The sequence below is a fragment of the Takifugu rubripes genome, chromosome 15 (genome assembly GCF_901000725.2).
Source record: "Takifugu rubripes chromosome 15, fTakRub1.2, whole genome shotgun sequence".
NCBI lineage: Eukaryota > Metazoa > Chordata > Actinopteri > Tetraodontiformes > Tetraodontidae > Takifugu > Takifugu rubripes.
In genome coordinates, this window is record NC_042299.1 from 7,279,442 (window position 1) to 7,297,865 (window position 18,424).

Sequence of the window (18,424 nt, forward strand, 5' to 3'; positions counted from 1 at the left end):
TGCTCTGTGAAATGGTGAATAAAGGATTTTGGCAGGAGTAGAAAGTATTTTATGTTGTAGGAAGTATAAAGCTAATGAACTTCTGGTTGGAGCTGCGTCTAATTCCAGAAGCAGGTGATAGAAGTGATATTGCACTAATGAGTGAATATGCTCACATTTGCTGAAGTGTCATGGGATTCAGGGCATCTTTCTTTTCAGCGATTAGTTTAAATGTCGCAGTTTCACTGAATTAATCCTTTCAGCTCCAATATAAAAGGCTTCAGTTTGGTCAATATAATGGAGTTGCAACAGAAGTTCTTTTATTCTGATAATAATAGAATTGGCGAGCATTTTTGTTTGCCTGGATTGCCTAACATTTCTGTCTTACTTTGCATTAACATTGCTAGTACGGCGTATTTCATCACCTCCTCTCAATAAATCAGGTTATCTCTCTTTCTGATAAAGCAGGCAGCTTTAAATACTAAAATTCCCATGAGCCTTAGTATCTGTTGCCATGGAGAAACATCTAGTCATACAATTAAATCAGAACACTTTTTCTCTTTTCATAGCTGCAGAAAATGCGGCCAAATTTCACAGAAACTGCTAAATTAATTGAATTAAGACCCCAAAATGTTTGTTGAAATGCATATTGGAATTCATGCTTTTTTAAATATATATAGATATTATTTGATGGATTCATCTTTGAAATGTGAGAAATCCCAGGAGGTCTCCGAGTGTTTGTTACAAAACACTTGATAATTTTTTGATTTATGCATAGAAAATGAGTCAACACATATAAAATGTAATTTAAATATCTGAAAAGGTGAAAAAAACTCTGGGAATCTTGTTTTAAAAAAAGGCACGCACTCACAAACACACAAACGTAACCAGGCTCACATGAAAATCTAAAGAGAAAGGTCTGATCTCCATCATGTTTTCCACATGGTCTCCATCATCTGACCTCTTAAATGAAGCTCCTGTCATGACAACTCGATGCACCTCCTCTTCCTCTGCAGTCACAGTCGCTCACGGGGTAGCGGCGCCTCCTACTGGTCATGTTGAGAACCTGCAGCTAAAAAAATCACAATTTTCACAGGACAGATGTGCGCAAGCTCCTAAAAAGAGCCAAACTGTTTCAAAAAGCCCCGGTTTAAAACAGCAGTGATTAATATAGAAAGCTAAAACAAATTAATCATTTATAGCTTGTTTTTTGTAATGATTTGAGTGTAAACTAAGGGAAATAATAACAAAACTGAAAGTGACTTTACCCTCTAGTCATACCAGTCATAACAAGATGTCACCAGCGCCTGGTTTTAGAATGTGAAATGTAAGGTGTCCATGTTTAAAAGAGGTGACTTTAAATGCCCCCAGGAGATTTTTTTTATTTGATTGATCCCATCCATTTCCCTTTCCAGAGGTTTGTTGAGACTCCCGTGTGAGGATGATATAAAAGGCTTCTACCCGTGGGGAGGGGAAGTCGGCTGGACCTCCAAAACGCTGAACCCCTCCCCCACAACACTCGCGAGCACACTTGAAACGAAAACACGCTTTTCCAGCTTTTGTCAAGCTCAAAGATGAGATGCAATCAGCCTGTGCTGTCGTTAATAGGCCAGTTTGCGTTTAAAGGTTATGCACGCCCGTTCTGACAGCCCTGACTGGAGTAAGTGTGTGAAAATAAAGTCACAAAGGTCAGAACTGATCTTTTCAGCCGTCAGTCATAACAAACCAAAAGTAATATTGCTTCAATGGGCTTTAGACAGATTATTTTATTCCCGGAAATGGAAATTCAATCGACCATAGAGTTGCAACAAAACGTTATTTTGACATTTGTTGCACAAATATCACACCAGGCAGCGGCTCACTTTGGCCGCAGGGTAGCGCCAGTGGCATAATTACGCACCGTTATTAATTACCAACTAAAAGAACAAAGAAAAACAACTGAGGGGAACATTGTTTCATGGTTAACCTAAAATAACATATTTATGGCGCATCGGTCATCATAATAACCTTCACATCTGAACATTGAGTGTAGGTGTGATGCAATAATTGATTAACCAGCAAAAATCAACATGTAAGCTTATGTTTCAAAAATAATTTGCACTTTTAACACCGTGATGTCTGTGAGCATTGTTTGCCAATCAGTCGTCCATTATATAGCTTTCTGTAACTAATACAACGGCATGTAGAGAGTACAGATACAGGCGGCTTAATCTGCAGGTTTGAACCAGACCGCAGCGCCCTCTTCAGGTTATTTCGAGGAGTAGCAGCGGCTCTGGAGTTGACTGCAGAAACCTCACAGGTAAAAGATCAACAAGTATAAAAACAGTAAAAACAGACTTTACCCCATCAACTCCCCCGGCTTCAGCACAGTACAATAAAGATATATAAATGCAAAAACATGCATTTTTGTAATTATGAATGAGGAGCGTATTAAAATACTGAGGTGGATTCTGGTATCACCGATAAAATAATTATCACAAATTTTCCATAAAGTCCCATCAAAATATCGACAACACGCGAGCTCCCTCTGGTGGCTGACCGCAGTATATGTAATTTCTCAAATCATTACAATGTAGTGATGATTTTTTTTTTTACCTTTAATCTGTTTTAACGTTTATCAGGAGAATAATGAACCTGAAACTCAGTATAAACTCAATAATAAATGTAAAACCAAACTCTCCCTTTTGTAGCCAGTAAAATGTTGCATACTGTTCCCATAAGCAGAACAGGGTCAAAATTAAACGAGAACTGTTATGGTCCACGCAGCAGCATCGTCAATTGTTCTCATCTTCCTCTTCTTCCTCTTCATCCTCACCCTCGCTGTCCTCTAACAACCGGGACTGGCGGGCCAGCCGCTGCGCCACAGCCGTTACCATGGCAGCACCCTTCCCACTGCCATCCTCAGAGACCATGAAGGTGATGTGACACGCGGGGGCGAGGAGGCGCACCGTGGCCTGGAGCTCTTCGCCGAAACTACGCACATTATAAATTAACATTATTAGGAATCCTCCATCACAATGTGTAAACATGTGACCTTCTCTCATGTCTTTTTGCCCTCATCTACCTACTTGGGATGTTTTTTGTAAACCGTCCCGTCCACGCCGACAGTGGTCTTCAGGTGGCCCAACTTCCTGTTGTTGCGGATACGATTGGTGATGGCCGCCAGGGCGGCGGCGCAGAGACGAGCGGAGCGAGAGGAGATGGTGTCGCAGCACACTCGCACGACGCGGGCGTCGACTTCGTCCCACTTCAGACCCAACTTGGTCAGGATGTGTTCAACATTTTCCAAACTGTGCTCCTCTCTGAAAGGAACGATGAGAAACAAGAGGGGGTCAGGAGGGTCGAATTCCCGGCGGTGCCCTTAAACTGCAGATATGAAGGGATAAATGACGCTTGATTCTCACTCCTCAATCTCAGAGATGAACTTGGTCTCGAACGAGCCTGGCATCAGCAGCGTCTCGGAGGCCTGTCCGCTGAACAGGAACTTGTCCTCCGTCAGCTTCACCAGCAGCAGCCGGACGATCTCCCCCAAATACATGCCGCTGATCATCTTCTCGAAGCTACAGGAGGCCACCACGAAGGAGCAAGGTTACATTTCAAGGTAACAGGAAGCAGGAAGAATCTTCGGTTTAGAGCAGGCGTATGTACATGTGGACACCGGGATTGACGGACGCTTCGTCCACCATCACATCAAACGTAGTCTGGATGTCTTTTAGGGAGCCGTCGTCACCGAAGCCGCCCCACTCTGTGTTGATACACATCCGGCCATCCTCGCCCTCCACACGCTTCACGTTCTTCATCTCCTCCATGTAGCAGGCGTTTGTCCCCGTCCCTATTGAGAAGAAGACAAACAACAGTCCAGTCAAACGTACCTGTTTCAATCAGCTCATTCAACCCATTGCATCACAAACAATTCTGGAATAATTCAAAAGTGTTTGTACTGTCGGGGCCTCGCGGCAAAATTTATGAGGTTAGCGCTTTGCTATAATAGTGTGAGAGTGTCAAAGCAGTGAAAAGGTGTTCCTCGTCTCTGTGGTGACGACATGCTGTTTTTACGTTAGAATGCATGTTATTTTTCCTAGTTACCGATGATCATCCCGATCTCACAGCTCTGGTCCCTGTAGCCGCAGCTCATCATCGTACCGACTGTGTCATTCACCATGGCAACTGTTCCGATCTCATAGTCCTGCACAGACCCGGCAACACACACACGCGTTAACATCCTTTCTGTTTATGAACTGCACAGTAAAACCAACTGCTGACAAAGAAATTGTCAAAAGTCGTAAGTGCATCCTGCAACATCCACCCGGGGGGAAAAAATCTGTTTAGTCAGCAAAAACAGAACTCTGAGGAAAGACCGATTCCTTGGCTCTTCCACTCAGACAAATGATATCAAGGCCACGCCCACGTTCTGAGGTGCATTCTGGGAAACAAAAGGCTGTCGGAAGTTCCCCCATTTCCTGAGAAACTCTCATTCAGCATGCTAAACAAAAGTCCATTCATTTTCAATGACTACTGGTTTTACTTTACTCATCAGCGTGTTGTATCGGATAGACTCCCGACCCTGAAGGAAAAGAACCTTTTCTTTCTTTTCTGCCCTGTACGACTGTAACCTGACACCTTTATTCTTTTGCCTTGCAAACAACATACAAAGGACGCAAACCAGATGAACCAGGGGACAAAATATGGAGTAGAGACAAATGTTAATAACCAGCTGAGTGAAGACTCGGTCTCCATTGTTCTAATTTAACTGAACTGAATCTCCAAAGTAAATAATAAGTAAATAAATAACATAATCACCCCTCTCCTCTGGATGGCCTCTTTCAGTAACTTAACCACGTCTTCCCCCTCAACTCCAGAACATTTGAAGCCTTTAGTCCAGCGGATCAGGATACTCTGGAGACACAAATACACAAAACATTGTATCTCTGTTTTTTCCAGCTGGCAATCTTTATTATTATCATCTCCAAAACTGTCCTTGTAGTTAGGACATAACAGCAACGTACTGGTGTGTGTGTGTGTGTGTGTGTGCGTATGTGCGTGCGTGCGTGCGTGTGTGTGTATGTGGGTGGGTGTGCGTATGTGCGTGCGTGCGTGTGTGTGTATGTGTGTGTGTGTGTGTGGGTGTGTGCGTGTGTGTGCGTGCGTGTCTCTGTGCGTGTGTGTCTGTGTGTGGGTGGGTGTGTGTGTGTGTGCATGTGTGCCTACGTGCGTGCATGCGTATCTGTGCGTGTGTGTGATTGTGCGTGTGTGCATGTGGGTGCTTGTGTGTGTGTGTGTGTGTGAGAGAGAGAGAGAGAGAGAGAGAGAGAGAGACCTTGTCAATTTCCTTCTGCTCACAGGGGAAAGAAAAGGTGAAGCCCAGCGGAAGAGTTTGTCCCTTCAGGTTCCTGGAGCTGATGAAGTCACCCAGACACGCTGCGATGTGGTCGAACAGCTGTGACCAGGGTGTGACAGCGTTTAGAGAGCGGCTTCATTGTGTGGGCATGAAAGAGCGCACGTCTTTAATAAAGCTGTCAGACCTGCTGTCCGGGCCCCAGCATCATGTCCGTTGGGATGGTGCAGATCTGACTGTCCATCTTCAGGACCTTCTGCTCCTCCTCCACCACGCGGACGTGGAGCACTCGGAAGTGGGTCCCACCCAGGTCCAGGGCCAGGAAGTCGCCCTTCTCTGCCATCAGATCGAGGTCATTACAGCCAACAATCTTGAAGGTAAGAACGACTACAAGCGTATAGTGACAGAGGGACCTCACCTGTCCCGTCTGGTGTGGCGCGGACGAAGGTGGGCAGCATCTTGACGGGTGCGTTGTGGTGGGAGTGTTTCCCCAGACCTCGGGTCATGTCCCTCCGGAGCCGATGAGACACCTCCTGCAGCTTTTCCAGAGACAGCTGGAACGGCTCCAGGTAGCCCTGCAGCTGCACCCACACACACGTTCAACAACTCACTAAAACTCAAGTCAAACCTTCAAAAAGGTATTTCTGTGCTGGAATAGGCCACAGCACACCGTGGTATATTGTTACTATAGCAACAGTCAGTCATCGCCTGTAAACACGCATCGCTTACAGGACTAGTAAAGCAACTAGTAAGTGTTACAGTATATATACCTACTTTACCTGACATGTATTAGATTTTGCAAATTTCTATTTTTTACTGCATTTTAAGCAGCTTTTGAATACTTTCTGGTCTCTAGATTAGACCTAAACGAAGTCAGCATTAAGTACAGATAACGTGGTGCCTCTGACTGTACTTAATGACCTGTTCTGCAGGAAGTTGGCTGCCTGGTACAACGTGTTACGATCCTCTGGAGGCTGCAGGAACAATTCAAACTATCTTCCTGTTTTCTGCTTCGTTCAAAAGTGGAAAAAGTGCTCAGGAGCCTCAGCGGCTTCACTAATCAGCGAGCAAGTTGAGCCATCGCGGTCACGTGACCTCACAATAAAATAAAAAAAAGAGGTGAAGCCTCTCTGGTTGGAGTTGGGCAACATTCAGCAGGTAGAGGCGGGTTTGGTTCTGCTCATGAAGAAGCAGCGAGTCGGGACAAATCGAATCAGTGTGAAAAGCAGCTTTAGCTTCTCTTATTATTGCCGATTAAAAAACCCTAGAATTGTGTCAACAATCTCCACAAATATAAAAAAGATGAAAAGAACTATTGATGATTTTGAATCTTATTTGAAATCAAGCTGAACCCTTTGTCAGTGTGAATGGAATTTTATGTAAAACAGACATGAACATTTGTAATAACCTGAAATGGGTCCGGCAGAGGTGTTGAGGGATTTGTCTGAGGCTTTCAGGGACAGTCGTATCTCCCTGTATTCAAGTTCCAGATGAACTTTTATGGTAGAACTAGAACATTTTGACTCCCTCATTAACCAGTTAGTGTACTTCTTTTCCACTAAAACCAGTCAATTAATCATTTCTGTCCCACTATAACCAGTCCATTAACTTTTTTGTCCCTGAATAACCCGCCCCTTTATCCTCCGTCCCACTATAACCAGTCCGTTTATCTTCTCTGTCCCACTATAGTCCATTAGCCTCTCTACCCCAGTAAAACCAATACATTAAGCTCCCACAATAACCAGTTCATTTATCCTCTCTCCCACAATAACCAGCCTATTTATCCTCTCTCCCAGTATAACCAGTTCATTTATCCTCTTTCCCACTATAACCAGCCTATTTATCCTCTCTCCCAGTATAACCAGTTCATCTATCCTCTCTCCCAGTATAACCAGCCCATTAATCCTCTCTCCCACTATAACCAGCCCATTTATCCTCTCTCCCACTATAACCAGCCCATTTATCCTCTCTCCCACTATAACCAGCCCATTAATCCTCTCTCCCACTGTAAGAGTTCACTTATGTTGGCTCATTCATGGATTGAGTCACACTGTTTGGCAGGTGATACAATAATGCTCACATTAACCTCTGGCAACATCAGCATTATTGGCTCAGACAGTTATGTCAAGTGTTATTAAGAAGTAGTAACACTTGACATAACTGTCTGAGCCAGTTATTAAGCAGTAATAACCTCTGCGTTTCAGGACATGTGGAATGAGTCCGGACACAAACAAAACACTTGAAGTTTGTGTGCGTCAGATGTTTCCTCTCTTTCAGGCTCTTGTCCCAACACGCTCGCAGCAGCGCTGCCCTCCGTGGAGGCGGCGCCATTTTCATACCTTCATCATGACTCTGGCAGATCAGACGTGTCCTCTACTCAGATCTTATCACTTCATCTATTCTACAACACAAATGACTGTTCTGAGCCTCAGCTGAGGTTCCTCATCAGCATGAGGTCATGAGTCGATGTGTGTGTGTGTGTGTGTGTGTGTGTGTGTGTGGGGGGGGGGGGGGGTCCTGTACCGTGATCAGTTTGTCTGCAGGAATGCCCTCCAGATGCAGCGATGAGCGGTCTGTGTTCATGTTGGTCCAGGTGGAAATCTGTGTGTCCAGTGTTCTCTGGAAAAGGAAGCAATTAAAACATCAATATGGCATCTGCTGCCATCCCTTTTTGAGAAAGTCATTTACAAAAATGTGCCAGAAAGCAGGGAGCAAAAGTGCGGCTCGACCCCGACCCGATGGTGGTGCCAGCAAAGAGACTCTGCACGTAAATCTGCACGTGAAGGGAAGTAGTTTAAGCTACTGGGCTTTGATACTGTACTTGGATGCTCAAAAGTCAGCATTCCTCCAGGAATCCTCATCATCGCCAAAATTCAGTCATCCATTCCCAATTATTGTTTGCTGAAATTTTAATTAAAATCCATTTATAACTTTGAAAGCCATTTTGCTAAGAACCTCCGGCTGACACAACCTTGTCAGCAGAGTTAAAAATTTATATTTTACTCAATTTACCAAAGCTTTTAGATATTGTTATTTTAAAGAAATATAAATCTGTTAACTACAAAAAATAGTATAGGAAATAAGAAAGAATTGACTTAGCAGCAGTTTAAAAACAACACAGAAAAGAAATGTAAATAATAAATGTAATAAAAATGTATATATGTGTGTGTGTGTGTGTGTGTGAGGGTGGGGGATTGGCAAAATCAACAATTAATGATTAAACTGAACTGAAACTGATTAAACTGATTAAAATTAACAGTTTATTATAATTAATATAATTGATTTATTTTATGATCTCTGCCTCTCCTCTCCTTTCCTCTCCCCTCTTCTCCTCTCCTCTCCTCTCCTCTCTCCTCTCCTTTCCTCTCCCTCTCCTCTCCTCTCCTCTCTTCTCTTCTCTTCTGCCTCTCCTCTCCTCTCCTTTCCTCTCCTCTCCCCTCTTCTCCTCTCCTCTCTTCTCTTCTGCCTCTCCTCTCCTTTCCTCTCCTCTCCTTTCCTCTCCTCTCCCCTCTTCTCCTCTCCTCTCTTCTCTTCTGCCTCTCCTCTCCTCCTCTCCTCCCCTCCTCTCTCCTCTCCTCCCCTCCTCTCCTCTCCTCTCCTCTCCTCCCCCCCCCCCCCCCCCCATCAGCAGGAGGGTCCCCCTACATGAGCCTGGTCCTGCTCAAGGTTTCTTCCTGTTAAAGGGGAGTTTTTCCTTGACACTGTTGCTTGTGCCACTGTTGGCCCTGGGATTCTGGAAAGCACCTTGTGACAATTTTAATTGTAACAGACGGTATATAAATGAAGACTGATTGATTGATTGATTGATTGATTGATTGATTAGATAAAAATGTTAAGTTGGAGCTGTTATAGATGCTTGTTACTACACATCAGTACACACACACAAGTTAGAAATTAGCCAATAGTGTCTTGAGAAAGGAGGATGTAAGATTAATTTTAGAGAAAAATTGTGAAAATGAACACTTTACCTTCCCCAGAGCTTCAATTACTAACTGGAAGAGTGTACATTGATTTAAAGGAGCCATTCAAACTTTATGGTAGCTAAAGCTTCAATATTTGTTTTACCACGTCTACGTCTCCTGGTCTTACCTTCGACCAATATTGGTTTTGCTGACGGCAATCAATTAAAATTGTGATATTCAAAAGAGATCGGGAGACCATGATTTTTGAAACATCATTTGCCAACTAGGAGAATATGATCACTTAGCTCCATGACCAGCCTTTGCTGCTAAATCTGCTTTCTGGTGAGCTGATAGCATCAAGTTCCCTTAAGGCTGCAACGTTGCTCGAGGAGACTTCCGTTTTTTAATCTCTGTGTAAAGATCAAGTAAATGTTGCTCCGTTTATCAAATCGTGATCAGATTAAACCTTCAGCTGTTCATTTATTCCATCGTCAGCGTTAAATTGGTCAGGTCAAGGTGTGACCTGTTGTTCTGGTTCCACATCTCCATCCTCTCGGGGGTTATTGTAGCACCCCCTCTGAAAGCAAGGTGCACTTCACAGAGGTCAGCCTGCAGAAACGGCCGCCGGCCTCGACACTTCAAAAATCTCCTGATTGGGCACAATGAACTCCTACTAAACTTTCTGGAATGCCGGATATGCCGGATTCTCATCCTCCAGCTTTTCCTTAGTATCTTTACTTGACAAAGAAAATTGATAAAATCAGCTTCTGCAAAGAAGGTTGAGCAACTCATTCTGCGTAATTCTGAAAACTACTGGCCGTGGTTGGGCCATAGAAATGAACACATCTGTGGGTGTGTGTCCTCCTCTCTTACAACACCCTGCTGCTCCGAATGACAACCAGTTTAATCCACCGTCTTTCACCGGAAAGCCACGCCCCCACCGAACCCAGAGTCGAAAAGTATCAGATTATGGACCGGTTGCCTTGGAGACACTTTTCAAAAGTGTAATAGTAATCGTAAAAAGTTTCGAGCATCAGTCCGTGGACGGAGACGTCCAGACAGGGTCTATTTTCTCTCACTCACCTTTGCGTCCTCCGCCAGTCCGAGGTAGCCGAGACTGTCGCGGGTGCCGCGTTTGGGAATCGGAATTTAAAGACGAGCTCGTGACGTAACGTGCGGGGAGGATGCCGGGCGAGGCTCGAGCGCAAGGCGCGTGCATCTCCGTATGAAATACGCGCGGGAGTTTCCCAGCGTCAAGTCGGAAATATTTATTTGAAATGATTTCTTTTTAAACCAGCTCCGGGACTGTCGGCTGGGATTTGGGTCTGAATAAGACCGTAAAGGCAACTTGACGCTCCTCGAGAGCGTTTTTTTTGGCTTGGCCGTAACTACGTCATACAGGTGTGACAGGTTTTACCTGCTGGAGGCGCTCAATGGTCGCTGCTGACATGTCAACTCGTCTTTAACATAAAGGAGGCGAGATGATCGCGATGGAAAAACTGGATGTGAAAGTTTCCAAGAATGACACTGACACATTCATTCAGTGCGTTACAAAGATTTTACTCCTGGTTTGCGACATCAGTCATGTTTAGACGCGTTGACACAACAGAAGATCAACGACAACGAACTTTTCACTGGACTTTAAATGACAAAACAAAACCATTTCACAGAAAAGTGCCGGGTTGTATTTCGGAGCCGTTTTACTGATACCGCCGTCGTCACGGCAACATGAATTCCTGCTTACAGGAAATGGACAAAACTTCTTCTGCTTTAAGAATAGCAGCACTTGCAGGTTTCTGTCAGACAGTTGTTATTAAGCTAAATTTGCAATTTTATATTTATTGGGGGATTTGCGGGAGCACATTATTGTCAAAAATAGATTTAATAATCAGCAAAACTCAGAATAATGACGTTTAAAAAGTAGCAACATGTAGCAATAAATATATTTTTGAGTTTAGAAAAGTTGCTCTGTACATTCTAGAACTGCTTCTCCTATACTAGGACAAATAATTAGGAGCTCACTTTTGTTAGCATGCTAACACTGCGATTGTTATGGTTTCGTTAGCACTTTGTTCCCAAAATACACAAGTTTGACCACAACAAGGTTGAGGTGGCGCTTGGGGGCAGGTACATTTATCTGTAGATGATGTGATCTGTCCAGCAGTGTTTTCTAGAGATTTCAGGGCAAACAAAACTCCAAAAATCATAAAAAGCTCAGAGCACCCCAGCAAGAAACATTTCAGCCTGTGAAGAGGTAGTCCGACACATCTGCAACAGTAACACAGTCATAGGGGGGAAAAAACAGTTCCAAATCTGCCGACTGAGCAGTGTTTTATAAGGCCTCAGATCAGGATCGGCTCCTGGTCACCTTCACCTCCGCCTGCGGTTCAGCTTCCTGGAACGTTGTTGCTTCCTGAAGTCGATGAGACAGTCGGTGGCCTCAGAGATGGGAGTGAAGGACCTGATGGGGGAGTTGCTGATTCTGACTGCTCTTTCGTCAGCCTCCTCCGCCACATCATCATCGTCGTCATCATTCAGCAGGTCGATGACATACCTGACGCAGCAGCACAAACGGTGATGTTTTACTGCCTGTTATTTTTATGTTTGGGTTAATACGGCTGGAGTATTTCATCTGTGTATCCATGTTTAAAAGTCAGGGTTTATTGTGACTGCTCACCCAGGCTGGAGTTTGGATCCACTTGGTCTCGCCTCTGTGAACACACAACAACGTCTTTAGAAAAACACGCCTAAATTCAAACATTGAACCTGCAACATGACTCACCTGAGTCTCTACTCTCTGTTTTGTCCAGAGCTGACAGCAGATTTTCCGTCTGGAAGATCAGAAAAACAGTTATTTTGTTGACACCAAGGAATCCATCTTTAGTCCTGGAATTCTAGAGCACCTTTGATTGCTGGATGCAGAGTTCTGTGTGTTTGCCATAGTCTCTCAGGGGGACCACAGCCTGGCAGATGTAACATTTCTCTCTGTTGCTGGGGAAATGAGCAGAACAATAAACAGACCGATCTCTGGATGTGAAGGCTGGTGAGGCTCAAGGTGAGGCTGCGGCGCCGTTTACCTGACGGTGCTGCACGACTCGGCGAGCTCTTCCTCCTCCTTCCGCGCCCTCTTCCTCCGTGGCTTCAATGACGCTTGTAAAGAGACACAAGTCAGTAAAATCAGCAGGTAAAAATCCATTAAAGGTCAGCTCTTCCTACCTTGGTGGAAGTCAGGTTCCGGCCTGTCTTGGGTGGTTTCCTCACCGTCGCAGTACGCAGCGTGGACCTCGATCTCCGTCATCGGGTACGACCTCTGACACATGGGACAGTTTACGCCGGGTTCCCTGGCCTGACAGGTGACGGGCAGATCTGGCTCGGGGGACGTTGCCCTCCGCAGTGCTCCGTCTCCCAAGTCGTCCATCTCCACGTCCTCCTCTGTCTTCCCCCTATCTAAGACGTCTTCCTCTGAACTGCTCTCCAACAGAGCTGAAAACAATCGCAGGAAATCAGGGTTTGCGTCGTTTCTGCTCGCAGTCGTTCACAAATAAGATTTTCAAAATCAGGACCTAAACTGGTTTTATCTGCAATTTATTCATTACCGAAAGCTACAAATGTGAAAGTAGAAGATAACCCTCCTCCCTTTGAGCTACGGTGGCTTTTGCAGGACTCATGCCTCATTCATCCTCCATGTTTTGGTACCAGAGCAGTGAAGAATAAAGCAGATCTCCTTGGTTCGCCTCCTAAATGTGTGGACTCACCGTCAATGTCAGCCTCCTTCAGCTGCTCATCAGCGGCCGTGGAATCGTCCTGCAGGATCATGTCAACATCCAGCAGATCGGGGCTTTTAGATGGAAGCTGTGTGGGGAAGGAACACCTGAAACCTCTCAGTTACAGTCAATCCTAATATGTTACCAGGCTTCCAATCCAACCTCGGAGTGTTTGTGTCCAACTCGGCGTATGGACTCACCTGTGCTGCGGCGTCGGCGACCACAATCACGTCTCGCGTCCTGTCGTCATTCATGTCGCTCAGCTGCGTCTCTGTTGCACCATTGAGATCTCAGCGTCTGATGTGTTAGGAACAGCATAAAAACAGGGCGGCGCTTCTGTACCTGGACAAACGCGGCAGTCATCAGTGTCCATCAGCCCTCCGTCTTCCTCGTCTCTCTTCTCCGGTGGCTCATATTCAGCCTCGCCTTCGTTGCCCCCTCCTTCCCCCCCCTCCGCATTAGCGTCGCCGGCCTCACACGGCTTCTTACTCCTCAGCCGGAGAACGCGCCTGAAGTTCAGAGTATACAATAGTTGTGTTTTTTAGTTTCCTGGCTATCTTAGCACACAGCCTTTATCTGTATTGTTTGAGGGGGTTTAATGTCATAAAAATCTTCCGTTTTCATCCTCATCACGTAGCATACGTGTCAAATAATCTAGTACTTAATTACAAACTTGCGCATATATTCATATTTATGAGTGATAAGGCCATTTAACATCCCCAGCATCATAGTGGCTTAGCCAATAAAGCTCTGTTGATTTCCTCACCCACCACCTGCCAGAACCTGTGTTTGTTCCTGCAAGACCCCCAGCAGTGAGTAACACTAGCTATATTTTACATCTGGAGCAGTGTGGGACAGTTGGGGAATGTCACAACTTGATGCTACAGTTTTTTGGAGCGATTTATAGAAAAAGCTCATGTATTTCTTTTATGAAATCTCTTATTTTGAGGTTAACGAAAGAAATCCACAGTCTCAAATAAAGGTTGACCCGTCTGTTAGGGTACCTAGAAAAGGATCATCTGAGCAGCCTCGTGACAATAGTCATTTACAAGATAGCCACAGGATTAGGGAAGTATTCCATCTCTCTAAATCCATTCTAATGCACTAAATATTTTGTCTAAATGTGTATTCCTAAATAATTAAACCTGCTAGGAGACCGCCAAAAGGGAAAATTTAGGCTGACTCTTTAAGCTCTCCACATACAAGACCTCAGACTTATTAAAGTTCATTTTATAGTCTTAAAAAAGGACTGAATCTCCTCAGGTTTAGCTCAAAAGATTAGGTCATCATCAGCACACAGTGTCGTCAGCATTCTGTGTGGTGCTTTTAAGCCACGTATGGCTCCTGATTGTTTCAGCTCGTGGTTAATGAACTTCATGTTGGTTTTTACCTTCTGGAAAAATCGTCTTGGGGTGAATCAGCAGATGATTGATGAGTCGACTGAGGGGACGTCTAAAAAAGAATATTGTAATTAAAATAATTGGTTATTACACAGTCTTAACCAGTTATAGACAGTCTGTGGTACCTCTGGCTGGGGTAAGATGGCCTCCCCCCACTCAGCTTTTCTCGGCAGACCCCTCTGCGCCTGTTTCAGACTCTTCTCGTAAACCTCCATCTGAGCCAGGATCACCTGAGAAACACAGAAAAGGGGGAGCAAAAAGTTTTCAGTAAATAAATGAACTTGAATAATGACAGAAGCAACCTTTAATTTTACAAATCTTCACCCGTGTGTAGCTGTCAGGGTCCAGACCTCGGGGACAAAACGGAACCCCCCAGTAGTAGTGCACTGTCGAGCTGCCTGCACACTCGGGCGCCTTGCTGGCTGTTTCCTGCCTGCCGATTGTCTCCTTTGCAGCTGTGAAATTCTGACCTCGTTCGGTGGACAACGAGAATCTACCAGACACAATAAGACTGATAAGTAGAAGCAAAAACTTAATGTCGCCTCACACGGGATGCTTTGGTACCCGCAGATTGTTGGTGATGGTCCTGCAGAAGTTCCAGGCAGGTGGTTCAGGGTGGTGGACTGTTCTTCTGCCCGGTGGACAGGCATCTCATCTGGAAAGACCGGGCTTGGAGAACCTACCTGCTGACACATGTGGAGGAGGAAATAACAGCAGCAGCATGTAAAACATGTAACAGCAGCAGCATGTAAAACAGGGCCGTGAGGAGGGTCTCAGTACCGTGATGTCTTCATCTTCATCGGACCACAGGAGTGTCATGTTGCTGCTCAGCTGCTGCTCTGCATGTCTGGATTCTTCCTCCAGCTTCTCAGCAGTACGACCTAAAATCGGAGAGCAGCCACAGAGCGTCACACCCTGCTGAGGGATAGCAAGAGCCTGAGCAGTTTTCACTGTACCTGAGAGGGACGGCTGGTTCAGCCCGACAGGATTTATCAGAACAGCCTGAAAGAACAGAGAAGTTAAATAAATTCATGCACCTTTTTTGCTAAAGTTGTGGTGATGCAGAAATTTTAGTCAAGTTTTTTGGCAGTTGTGAGCGTAGACGTCCACTAGGGGTCAGTGTGCTGACGAGTTTGGCAGATCCTCGCTCAAACCAAACATTTGCATGTTTTATCAACTGAGACTTTGTGGCCTCCTGCGCAGTTAAATCTTTCTCGCCTCTTTCATGGAGTGTTTCTGCATGTCCAGACATGTCGGTGGGAGTCGTTCAGTCCTGTCAAACACGGGACTTCTACTTCGAAGGTGCTCGGCTTCTCCTTCAGTGCTGCTAGAGGATCCTGGACTTCTACAGGTTGCTGATATTTCTGCAGGGTTTTTTGGAAAAACTGGACTCTGAGACCGACTGGAAGTGGATCTCACCACAGATGTTACACTCTCCTGAGATGAGAAATCGAATTTTGAGTTACAGTTGTGGACTTGGAGTCTGCAGGGACTCGGACTGGCCGCAGGCGGAGAATTCCGGCCGAACACCGGACTTCTGCAGTTCTCAGGAGTTGAATCTCCACCATCTCCCAGGTGGCTGTCGGAGAAAACCGGACTTTTGCGAAATGCACGGCCACTGCTGCGTTCAGGGCTTTTGGGAAATGTGGGGCTGCCGAGCTGAGCAGGTAAAGACTTCAGAGGAGAACTGTCCTGAGAACACCACACAAACCCTGAGCTCACACAAGTCTGCAGCAGGTCCTGGCTCAGGCGGGGGACGTGAACCTCGGCTTTGAAGTAAGATGAGGGGAAGATGGGGGATTTCTGGAGGGGACACTCCTCGATCTGGGTCAATTCAGAGCCCTGATATGTTTGTAAAGAGAAAAGACAATGTTTCAATCAACACATCATTAACACCAGAGTGAAGTTTAAAAGTCTTCCACCTAAATACAAAGTTATATAAGACATACACTAGAAGTGGGCCTAAAGCTTTAAAAGTTCCTCCAGTAGAAATGCTCTATCTGGATGTTTTCTGAAGCAGGAACAAATGCCCAGACCAACACGGCGTCACCAGAGAAATTTTGGACAAACCTCCAGTGAGTCCAGCTGCAGGTCCGGGACGTCTGAACTGCTTGGTGAAGTCTGCGAGTAGATTTTCTGAGTTGGAGGCAAACCTGGCATTTCCAGCAGAGGACTTCCCTCTTTCCTTTTACGCTTTCGACTCATTGTACTTTCATCTGTGCTGCGTTTTGTTCCTGAGAATAAAAAAGAAGATAAAAGTCCTCTTTGGACCGAAACCATAAGAATGAGTGTAAGAAAATTACAGCCGAATTCAGGGCTAAACCTCGTCTCTGCTCCTTTGGTGTGCAGATGTCCCCTGATGCCCCCTGACTGACGGCTGATGTTGAATTTCCATTTGAGTACCAGAGTTTCCTTCGAGGGCAGATCATGGAGGGAGCGGCTGTTTCATCCAGCAGGCTCTGACTTTGAAATGGACACAGCTGATTCTGCGGTCTCATCTGCACAAAACAATGAATGATTTTATTAAGAAGTGAAGAGTAAAAAACACTGGAACGCCCTGAATGAGGTCCTGTTGGTGAAAAAGCCTGTTTGGACTTTTACAAAGTCACTAAATTGTCCATATTTGTGTACAGTCAAATACGCTGTACTCACACTCTCCCGGATGGCTTTCATCATGGCCTCCTCTTCTTCTTTCTGCCGTCTGATTGCTACGATATTGGCTTCCTGTTCACTCAGATTAAGAGCCAAGTCTATCATCTCCTCTTCAGTCATCTCTGAAGACGACAGCGACAGATGCACAAAGTCACCGTGCACCGTGAATACTTCATGATCGATATTGTGGAGCGTCTTTTGACACCCAACACTCACTCACCGTTAGGTCTGGAGTTGTTCTGTCTCTCTTGTTTGCATTTTTCTCTCAATGTCATGGGCGACAGACGCGATGACGGCGGCTTGCCCTGAAAGAAAGAGCCAAAAAGTTTTGTTGAGATGGACTGTCTGGAAAAATGCTACAAAGGTCACATAAATCATGACCAACTGGGTATCGTATAACATGAGGTTTCACAGCGTTTACTAAAGCTTTTGTGGGTTTACACTGTCATCTCTGGTGTCCAGCACTTCATCCTCCGATCGGTCTCCAGCAGGGATGTCAAAGGCATCCTTGACTCCTTCATTCCTCATCCTCGTCTTTAACCGAGAACCCGAGAAAAACAAAAAAACAAGCACGGTTACACAGCCCAAAACAATTCTGCAAGAAATCTCTGCTTCATTAATGCTTTTTTAAAAAAAATAAAAATCTTAAAAACTAATGAGTTCACACGAGGCTGAACTGATTTATTGGTAACATGTGAAAAAATAAGTTAAAGAAACTGATTGGCAATAAACTTTCAATTTAATTAATTATATTAATGCCGGCTATCTTAAAATTTAAAAAAATAGCTTTAATCCTGTCATAAACCACGGACTAACTATATAACACAACAATAGCGTTACACTTGTATAATAAAGCAACGCATAGAAATTGTTAACACAGCAGTTTGTGCCACATTATCGATTAGATGATGAGGAAGGAAGTCATTTTTATCTCACCTGTCGGACGCGATGTGACGGAGAAATGAGGAAAAGATCGAGGAATGTCTTATTTACAGTTTTGGTACAGTTAGCTTACACAAACACACTCGGTAACGAGTGGCTAAAACTGCAAATAAAGTTCACATTTTCCATTTTTCTCAACAGGAAACTTCGGGATTGAAGTGCACCTGTAGTGGCCGCAGCTCTGTGTGATCAATGGTCGGATGAAACGGTTTTGAAGCCACTAATGTTCGTTTTAGAAGCACTGACGAATGAGTTTTCCTCACTTTCGCGGCGCCATGTTTGTTTCTACCCACGCACTCACGTGACCTTACGCAAGATGCGTTTAGGTTCCAGTCGAGAATTGGAAATTCTAAATATTGTAGTTTGGTTTATTGACCCAGATTATTTTAGATGAAACCGCGGATTTTTTAGAAGTTGCGGCTCTTTTGAAAATGTACTTGTCATACTTGG

The 18,424-nt window shown here is 44.9% G+C and overlaps 2 protein-coding genes across 5 annotated transcripts; both read right to left on the reverse strand.

Moving 5' to 3' along the window:
- Nucleotides 1–1,725: 1,725 nt before the first annotated feature.
- LOC101079462 (glucokinase-like) lies at nucleotides 1,726–10,376 on the reverse strand. The gene is made up of 11 exons (XM_003970867.3): nucleotides 10,300–10,376; nucleotides 7,838–7,933; nucleotides 5,733–5,895; nucleotides 5,502–5,650; nucleotides 5,297–5,416; nucleotides 4,780–4,875; nucleotides 4,066–4,165; nucleotides 3,628–3,811; nucleotides 3,384–3,539; nucleotides 3,048–3,281; nucleotides 1,726–2,952 (listed from the first exon to the last, which is right to left on the reverse strand). Exons 2-11 carry the CDS (start codon nucleotides 7,895–7,897, stop codon nucleotides 2,754–2,756), a joined length of 1,461 nt encoding a protein of 486 aa, XP_003970916.1. The 5' UTR covers nucleotides 7,898–7,933; nucleotides 10,300–10,376; the 3' UTR covers nucleotides 1,726–2,753.
- Nucleotides 10,377–10,755: 379 nt separating this feature from the next.
- On the reverse strand, nucleotides 10,756–18,259 carry uimc1 (ubiquitin interaction motif containing 1). 4 transcript variants are annotated; one of them, XM_029848257.1, is made up of 22 exons: nucleotides 17,969–18,259; nucleotides 17,474–17,566; nucleotides 17,253–17,337; nucleotides 17,033–17,154; nucleotides 16,704–16,878; nucleotides 16,451–16,614; nucleotides 16,103–16,222; nucleotides 15,337–15,382; nucleotides 15,161–15,261; nucleotides 14,945–15,066; nucleotides 14,705–14,873; nucleotides 14,506–14,610; nucleotides 14,371–14,432; nucleotides 13,323–13,489; nucleotides 13,181–13,251; nucleotides 12,972–13,068; nucleotides 12,433–12,699; nucleotides 12,294–12,366; nucleotides 12,120–12,207; nucleotides 11,999–12,047; nucleotides 11,894–11,927; nucleotides 10,756–11,770 (listed from the first exon to the last, which is right to left on the reverse strand). In XM_029848257.1, the coding sequence occupies exons 2-22, from the start codon at nucleotides 17,558–17,560 to the stop codon at nucleotides 11,587–11,589; spliced, it is 2,388 nt and encodes a 795-aa protein (XP_029704117.1). In that variant the 5' UTR covers nucleotides 17,561–17,566; nucleotides 17,969–18,259; the 3' UTR covers nucleotides 10,756–11,586. The 4 variants fall into 4 exon arrangements, with proteins under 4 accessions (XP_029704117.1, XP_029704115.1, XP_029704116.1 ...); XM_029848255.1 differs by having other exon boundaries at nucleotides 14,945–15,063; nucleotides 15,599–16,222; XM_029848256.1 differs by having other exon boundaries at nucleotides 12,120–12,201; nucleotides 15,599–16,222.
- Nucleotides 18,260–18,424: the final 165 nt, after the last annotated feature.